The sequence below is a fragment of the Acanthisitta chloris genome, unplaced genomic scaffold (genome assembly GCF_000695815.1).
Source record: "Acanthisitta chloris isolate BGI_N310 unplaced genomic scaffold, ASM69581v1 scaffold26852, whole genome shotgun sequence".
In the NCBI taxonomy this organism is placed as follows: domain Eukaryota; kingdom Metazoa; phylum Chordata; class Aves; order Passeriformes; family Acanthisittidae; genus Acanthisitta; species Acanthisitta chloris.
Window position 1 is genome coordinate 1 of NW_008662607.1, and position 9074 is coordinate 9074.

The window sequence follows — 9074 nt, forward strand, 5'->3', positions numbered from 1 at the left end:
CTGGGCCTGGGGTCGCTACGCTGAGCCAGCGTCGCCTCCTGCGGTGAAGTGAGAGTCCGGGCTGGGCAGGTCCAGCCTGTGTGCGGGTACCGCCAGGAGCCTGTGTGAGGGCGGGGGTGCCGAGCCGGAGGTGTTTGGCGAGGTGTTCTCGCAGTCTCCCCGTTAGGGAGCAGCTCAGGAGCAGCTGGGTCCGAGCTTTGTGTGCACGGAGCTGTGCTGTCGCTGCGGCTGGTCTGCGAGCCTCGGGGCTTGGCCTGACCATGGCCAGGGGATGTTTAGGCCATTCGTTCTCTAAGTAGGCGCTGGAGACTTCACATGTGGCTGCCAGGCAAATATGTAACTTCTGTGACTGCCGCGGCTGGAGGAGCTGTGGCCACGGCTAATGTTTTGCATTGTGACCACAGCAGAAGCTGAAAGAGTGCATGAGCCCCTGAGCTCAAAGGCTTTGATTTACAGAGGTCTGATCCAGTTTCATATCCCCATTCATGCACATAATTGTATGTAGCTATTGTTCTTTTGTTTGCCTTTTTCTTTCTGTTGGTAAATACAAAGCTTGGCTTTGTGCTGGTGCTCGGTCTGCGCTAGCTCTCACTGTGTAGTGGCAGACTTGCACTGCTGACAGATTCAAATTATACCTCGAGTATACACACAAGTTGCATCTACCTAATTAGGACAAATTAGAAATAAACAGATTTCATGGTGTGAATATAAGGTAGTTGCACTGATTTACTGGTTTCTAAGCTTGCTTAAACTGTTGAAGGACTCAAGCTTTGTCTACAGTATCATAATTCTCTGTAGCCGAACAGGCTAGGGAAAAAGACAAAAAGAGGTTCTACTCAGTGACTTTTACTGCAGATGAGAAGTACCTTCACACTGCATCACATCAGCTCCATTTTCAAGATACGGATTTTATCTATCCAAGACTTTATTTTCTCACCATGTGATATTAGGGGCCTGTTGAAAAGCATTGTTCTGAAATAGTTTCAGTTTTGTCTGTCGTTTTAATAATATCTTTGGAGGTACTTAAGAGTCAACAATATCATCAGACAATTGAGATGAACCAAGCCTAAGTAGTAACAACAAGAAATAAGTAAGTTAGCAAACACCAAAGTTCATTTAGGCAACTGCTGTTTCTGGTGATAGCATGTTGTTTACCAGAAGACTGTTTGGTTCTCAGCTTCCATGGTTTTAAAAATGATTTTTTAAAAATCTACAGTCCATGTTGCATTGTCAGTGTCAAACCAAACTCCATAGTTTAGACTGTAATTCAGTTCATTGCTATTTTATGTCTTCCTAAGTGGTTGATTTTTTGCAGTTAAAAAGATAAATTGCCACTGTGTTATTTTTTTCTGTCTGTTCCAGATACTGTTCTTCAAAGATTCAACATTGACTTTGTTATAGCACTGTTGAGGCAAGAAAATGCCAAAGACATCTGTGTCATCCAGATACCTCCAGAAATAAAATACTGTGACTATTTTATAATTGTGAGTGCATCTTCAACACGACATCTCCATGCAATGGCACATTACATGCTGAAAATGGTAAGACAATTTCTACTTTACCATCAAGATTTTGGGGAATGATTTTAAATGTTGTGAAAGGAATTTCCCCAGGATTGCACATATAGGGGTGTACCAGGTAAGATGAGACCAAATAGTTCTAGGAACCAGCTGTGCTTTATTGCGTTAGCAGTACTACACAAAATACAGAGAGTAGACTTTAAAAACAGATCTCTCTGTATCTAGAACATGATGACATCAGTACAGTTTGGTGGCTAGCACAAGAGTGAGGTGAAATGGTGATGACCTGTGTCCATTTCTGTCTTTGTCTGGCAAACGTCCTAGCTATTCCCAGTGATTCAGAATAATCTGACTATTCTCAAACCTTAATCCCTAAAATTTCCAGGTTGTCAGGTATATTTTAAGGTTGGAAAAACAATGGCAGCTTATGAGGCACAGGATCTCTTCATGGGCTTATTTAAAGCGAAGTGCTGGTTGGTGTGACCCTGCTGTGCATGTTCAGGAGGAAAGGAGAAGCAGCTGCAGCCATCCTTGCACAGGAATCCTGCACAGTTTGGCTTTGGCAGAAAGTGAGCTTTTCAGTACAGAAATTGAGGTCCGAATAAAAATACAGGTAGAGCTTAGGGATGAGGGCCAGACTCAGGGAGGGATAAACATTACAGCCAGAAAAGAGCCATATGACTGTTAAAAAGCACAGTGTGAGGAATACAACCACCCCTTGTCTCAATCAGCTGCCTGTACTCTGCCTGGAGTTTGCCTTCCTGTCACACACTTTCTTTGCCTTCCTGACCCTTTTTCCTTTGGCTCTTGATTTTTTTACTTTCTTCCTGCCAATCTCATTGGTTTCAGCTGTGAGATTTGAGCAGGGGAGATGGTATTGCTTTTCAGTGCCATTCTGAGCAGGTTAGGGGAGTTTCTTGTGTTCTCTGCAGGAATTGATGCATCTTTGCAAACCAGCATTTTGCCTTAAGCTAAAAGTTGCGGTAGAGTGATTTGAACATGCTAAATCTAAGTGCTTCGTATGTACTCTATTGCTTGCATACCTTGCTAGTCTGTAATCAACAGCTTTCCATCTCCTCCAGACCAGGAGAGATCTGTGAGTACCACCCACCCTGCAAAAATGTGGTTGTGCTACAACTGGCTGCACCCTCTGGTGGCTGTAAAAGCAGCGATTTTGCAAGGGCAGAGCCTCTGGAGAGACATGACATCCTCCTGGGCATCCTGAAAAACCAGGAAGCCTGATCAGCTGCTCAGGAGTGGCTGAGCTTGTCTTGCTTTGAAAGTTTTCTAGGCAAAAAGTAAGCCAAAGCTTAAGAAGTAAAGCAGAGCAGGTTCTCAGGAATAGTGGTAGGCAGCTGGAGTGCTTTTCCATTACTGTACCTAAAACCTTATGTTAATGCATGATTTACAGTAAAACTCAGAGGTGCTGAGGTGTAGCATGAGATCTTCCTCCTTTTCTTCCAGTAGCTTGGCAAAGTCCCAGCTACTGCTTACCCATTCCCCTCTAGTTTCATGTTAGAGGAAGAAAGGTAGCACTTGGCTTTATTATCATCTGTTTACCTTACACAGCCTCTAAAGATGAGGCTTGGAAACCTGGAGGGGAGGTCAGCCTTTGCAACCTGTGTCACATAGCTGATGGCAGTGCACACTGTAGTATTTCAAGCAGCCTTTCAGAGAGTCTCTGACAGTTACCTGCTTTTGAAAATACCTCACAAGCCATCTTAAGGGACAGAAGGTAGAACTAATTCTGAGTTACATCTGAAAGTTCTCCGTGCTGGTTTGCAAACTGGGATCATTATCCAGCAGCTGGCATTGTATGGGAACAACCAGGAACAGTTGGATGCCCAGTGAAGTGGGACTCATTTGCCAGCCCACCATGCTGGTATGGGTTATTTTGTGCTTTGTCTTCCATGGCAGAAAGGACTGTTAGAGCCATTTCTATTGATGCTTCTAGTAAAGAAACAAGTAGGTTATGGCCAGTACTGAAAGTGACTGTGCTTGAGCCTCTAGTTGTCAGATTTCTTCAGTTCTGGTGGGTGCTTGGATTCTTTATGTACTTGGTGGGGAAAACTGAGCCCCTCAAGGTGGAATCTACAAAAGCCAGCATGTTGCATAGGGACCTACCTACCTGCCTTCCCCTAGCTGAGTGTGTGCAGTTGTGTTTTGAGCTGCCTACTCACCTCTCCCACCCACAGTGCTTCATAGCTTGGAAACCTATGTGCTAGTTGTGCTTTAGCCCCAGCTTGCAATGAGTGTTGAGTGTGTGTGCTCAGGAGACAGGAGGCTTGTTTGAATGTCTTCCTCATGGCATGGGATGAAACTTGTTTTCTTCCCACTCCCATCTGAGAAGAGCGTAAGCTTGGCGTCTCCACTTCTGCACCCTTAACTAGCCAATGTAAAACAACAGTGAAAGGCATCAGAAAGGAAATAAAACTTAGTGGTAGTGGCAGCTACAGGCACCCTGTAACCGAAGGATTACTTCAATGCTAAGCAGTTGTATTCAGTATTCTTCTTGATAGATATGGATATCTACAAAATTCATGGATGGGAATTCAGAGCATTAGGATTGATACTAAATCCCATTGAGAAATGTGTACTTATTTTCCAGTAGTGCAAGTGTCTATAATTCTTTCTGTGCAGACCCCAGAACGAACATGAAGTAATTTATCCCGTTTAAGCTTTAAAACAACTCAGCAAAGTCCAGCTTATCTGTTAAGTTTGAGTGCTTTTAAATAAATGCAAAATGTTTCATTTTCTGCCATTACTTCGTCCCTCAGTACAAGAGTCTCAAAGAAGAAAGTGATCCTCATGTGCAGATTGAAGGAAAAGAGACAGATGACTGGCTGTGCATTGATTTTGGTAAATATTTGTGAATCTGACAAGTAAAAAGTTCTGCATGAGCTGTTTGTTGACAGAAGCATCTCACCATGAACTCTGGTTGCTGTGGAGAGTTCACAATACTCTGCTGTTTTGGAATTCTAATTGTTGCTTGAACTTATTGAAATACTAAATAAATTTTTGCTAAGTATCTTTGGCACTGAGAAAAAAGCTATAACTACTCTTCAGTGGCTAAAACAGATCTTAATAAATGAAGATAACGGTAATGGAAAAAGAAAAGCTGCTTCAGTCAGTTTTCTCAAGTTTCTATAATCCTTGGTTGGGTAAATGGAGGCTCCTTGTACACTGCCTTAATACTGAACTGCTGAACAGGCTTTGCCACTGTCCAGATCATACCATGACATGAGGTAAAAGCTCAGTCCTAAGAAATTGAGTTTAAGTCTTTATTCTACAAATGTGAAACTGCACAAATGTAAAAGACTGTGCATTTAGAAAGCATCTCACCTTCTAACTTGGTGTTTTGGCCTAAAAGAGAGCATGGATGATGAGCACTGCAGCCAGTGATGTTAAGCCTTGGTTACTTCACTGTCATAGTAATTGAGAGTAATAACTGAAAGCCAATTGAACTTTAAGGGCATAACTAGAAAAGAGTGCATGAGAAGCACACCACAATTAACATTCTGTACTGTTGTTTGCAAAGAATTAATGAAGACATCTAAGAAAAACTTATTACATCAAAATTTGGACCTATTTAATTACAAAAACTACCTGAGAAGTATGAGCAGCACATCTAAGAAAAATTACTTGGCTATAGCTGAATGTTGTTGGTACATGCAAGAAATCTGTCACCTTAGGGGGGAGTCTTTCAAGTAAAATTCCTTTTGGCTCACTTCTGTCTTCTATGACATAACTTCTTTGGTCTGGAGTCTCTGATAGTATCTTATTTTAAAGTTTTGTCCCTCATTCTTGTGACTGTAGTCTTGAAGGACTGACCAGTCCCTAACAGCTGTTTAAGAACTGGAATCAGCGACTTCTGTCAGCTGACCTGTTACATCTAGAATGGAGGTGGACAACTTGAGCTCTTTGTGCAGCTGAGGGTGTAGTAGTGCTTTACAGTTCACATTAATTTATTGTGAATTTCTGTTCTGTGCAGGTAACATAGTGGTGCATTTCATGCTGCCAGAAACACGAGAGGTGTATGAATTGGAGAAGCTATGGACTCTTGGTCCCTACGATGACCAGCTGGCACAGATGATGCCAGAGTCCCTGCCAGAAGACTTTATATTTGGAGTGACTCCTAACAGCATTGATCATCTTGAGACAAGAACTTAATGCAGCTGCTGTGTGGAAAGAGAAATGAGTGTGCCTTCACAGATCTGAGAGTGCATACAGTCTTGGCAGCTGTCTGAGCAGGCAGTACAGTTGATCAGTACAGTTGACCAGTACAAAACAATGTATTATTGGATATGTCTAGGTAAAGTTGTGAACAAGCTACAAAAGTGATCAGAATCATAGAACCATTAAGGTTGGAAAAGACCCTTAAGATGGAGTCCAGCCATAAAATGTCAAAGAAAGAATCCTGTCAGAGCTTCCTGTGGGAGCCACTGCTGCAGTGGTGTTTGCAGTGAGACGAGGGGGGCAAAGACAGCTGCTTACCCTGAAACTCATGCTCAGCCTCTACAGTAATTGGTTTTCTAGTATCTTTGAAAGACCTGCCCGTAGTGGCAGTGCAAAAAATACTTGAGTGCTGCAAGGGAAAACCTATGTGAAATAGTACAGTTGAGATGTGGCTTCTTCTGGTAAGCCATGTGTTTCTGATCACAATGAAGCAAGTCATGCTCTGAGTTGAAGTGGGACAGAAAATAGACTGGTGTTACTGAGAACATGAAAGCCAAGAGCAGCAGTGACAAATGTGCTATGAGTTAACAGAACAGTAAGTCAGTTTTTCAGCCAAGGCCAATCTGTTTTTAATAATAATAAAAAAAAACCAAACTGAAGCGCTTCAATTACTTGTCTTCATGTTAAAACACTCAGCTTATTGTGCATCTGCAGTTGGCAGAGGACAGGAGGACCTGGTTTTTCTCTCACCTAGTTTCTGAAAAGGGACACTGAGACAACACGGTATGGCAGTCTAAGCCTTCAGCTCTTTGAAGTGGGCAGTAGTTCAAAAGGACACCATTGGTCACTGAGCATTACTTGCTGCTAACACACTGGTTGGCACGTTCAGAAGTCATGCAGTGTGTTCTTAGTCTGACTGCTGCATGCTCTGCTAGCCAGTTAGAAGAGCTTCAAGGTGGTAACAAACTTGCTCTATAAGAAAAGATGGTTTTCTCCACTACAGGACATGGCTTTTCATCAATGGATTAGGATCTCTTCCTTCTGGAAAAGTTTTGCTTGGCCATGCATCAGGGAGCAGAAACAGGAGATCCTGAGGGTAATCACCTTTTTCCACCCATAGCCTCACAAATTCAAGCCCTGTCTGCAGCTCTGCCTTGCACAGCAGCTGCTGTTTGTAATGCTCTACTTCTAGATGGAAGTGTGTGTGCATATGTGTGTTTAATTAAAAAAAAAAAACCGCCAAAAAACGCTTCTCCCTCTATTTCACGTCATGTTCTCTTGCCTCTGTTCTTTCAGGAGTGATTGCCCCCAAGTTCACCTGCTCTTTGATACAAGGCAGCAGATAGTTCTGCAATTAAGCAAAGAGCATTTATTTAATGTTAAACCAAGTATATAACACATCTTTGCCCACAAAACAAAGGTATGGGTGGTAAGTCTGACTGCAGAGAAAGATTCTGAAAATACTTCATGATACTTCTCAAAAGTAATTGCATGGGAGAATGCTAACCTTGGCTGTCTTACAGTGTGATGGGTTCTAAATCTGGTATTTCCTCCAAGGAGGGATGCGTAGGAGTAACTGACTCATTCCCTGAAACCATTTGCCTTTTACTGCTGCTGAGGATCAGTAATGCTAGATGAACAGAGGTAGGTTCAGCAAACATGCCATTGTACGTATTCACATTTAGTAACCACAGGCACAGTGTCCCGTCTCAAAGAGCTGCTCAGTGACAAAAGGAGCACCTAGAAAAGAACTGAGAGACAGAGAACAGCTTCCATGTGAACAGGGTATGACTCTTACAGGTGAAGAGGGGTAATAGTGTCTAAGACAAGACAAAACCAACAATGGAGACAAAACCCAGTAAAATAACCAAAAAGTGGAACTGACTTTACTGTCAAAGCACAGCACATTGTGAAAAGGAACATCCCCTGGCTGCTGTTAAATAACCAGAGCTGCAGGCTCAGGAAAAAAACTTTGTCCTCCCTCATTTCCCAGCAGCAGTCATAATGTGTGCCCCAGCTAGGCTACCTGCCTACCTTGATGAGCCTTGAGCCAGATACTCCTTAAAAGCTGGGACCTAGGAACTGGCAGAGACAGTCTGGACAATCAGCACTGTGTGACATATTAAACCCCTTCTGGAAAGAAAACACTTGAGAATTATTTCAGTTCTATGGATCAGGTGATTTCTGTGTAAAATAAAAATACTAAGCAGCTTGTCCAAGGAGTCTATGGATTCTTCATTCAGTCCTCCTGTACAGAGGTACCTGCAGGTTTGGCTCTGCACAGGATCCCTGATGATGGGGATGAACAGGAGAAACCCCTGAAGTGGAACTTTTGTCATCATTTCACTACTTTCCTGCACTGCTTTGAATACCTTCATTTTCAACCAGTGTTTATGTCTGTCAGCTGAGCTAAGTCTCTGTTAGAGCTCAGCTTGAGTGCACAATGGTTCATGTTGGTTTAAAGATCCTACTACCACATCAAGCCCAGGCTGTCTTGCATAGCACACATGCTCCATTTAAGGGAAACTAATACAAAGAGCGCATGCCTTGGAAACTGCAGCTTAGGAATAAAAGCTCTGGAAGGTTAGAAGCAAATAAAAATGTCATGATTAAGCAAATGCTTAAAACAGTCAGTCGGGGTTGAGCTGTCACAAATGCACCAGTGGTACAGAGCAAGGCTTAACTTAGGTTGCTCAAATGGCAGGATGCTGGTTCTGAGAGGGTAGTTCAATATTGGCATGGGAAAATGAGCTCAAGGTGCCCTGTGAAATGCAACACTGTACTGACATAATTTCTTTGATTCCCTCTCTCTGCCGGTTGGTCCCAGGAAATGAGCTGTGAAGTAGGAGGGTGCAAGAGTTTGGAAAACAAGTTGGGTTTTCCACTGTTCTTTAAAAAGATACAGCAATGTGTAATTCATGATGTGCCTTCGTTCCCCAACCCCTCCCTCTCACTCTGAGGCATTCAGTTAAACATCTAGTCTCATTTCTTTTCCAGATAATGTTAACTAGGATCTAAATGGAGAGGCGATATCACCTCATGGGCAAGTGCTGTGTGTTTGGGTGGTCACGGTAGGAGTGAGACACTGGCTGCCAGCACATTTGCTTGCTGGTGTGATGGGCTCTGCCTACCCAAGCGTCTAGGGCCACGTTCATTACAGAGCCTCGTCATGCCAAGACCACCACAGCAAAGACTGGGTAAAAAACAGCCAAAAAAAATTAACTGCAATTCAGATCTCACTTCAAGCCTCTTAAAGATTCCTTCATGTTTGCCCTGGGTCAGGACTGTAGAGTCCACATCCCTTCCACAGCAAATCTGCCTAAGCGAACTGCGCAAGACAAACCATGAGCTATAGGTTGTACTACAGACTCTGTGGCA

The 9074-nt window shown here is 43.1% G+C and overlaps 1 protein-coding gene across 1 annotated transcript; it reads left to right on the forward strand.

Moving 5' to 3' along the window:
- Positions 1-1362: 1362 nt before the first annotated feature.
- MALSU1 (mitochondrial assembly of ribosomal large subunit 1) lies at positions 1363-5690 on the forward strand (the record flags this gene model as incomplete). The annotated part of the gene is made up of 3 exons (XM_009070669.1): positions 1363-1541; positions 4298-4379; positions 5512-5690. Coding segments are annotated over 3 exons (440 nt in total), but the record flags the coding sequence as incomplete, so codon positions are not given.
- Between the last annotated feature and the right edge of the window lie 3384 nt (positions 5691-9074).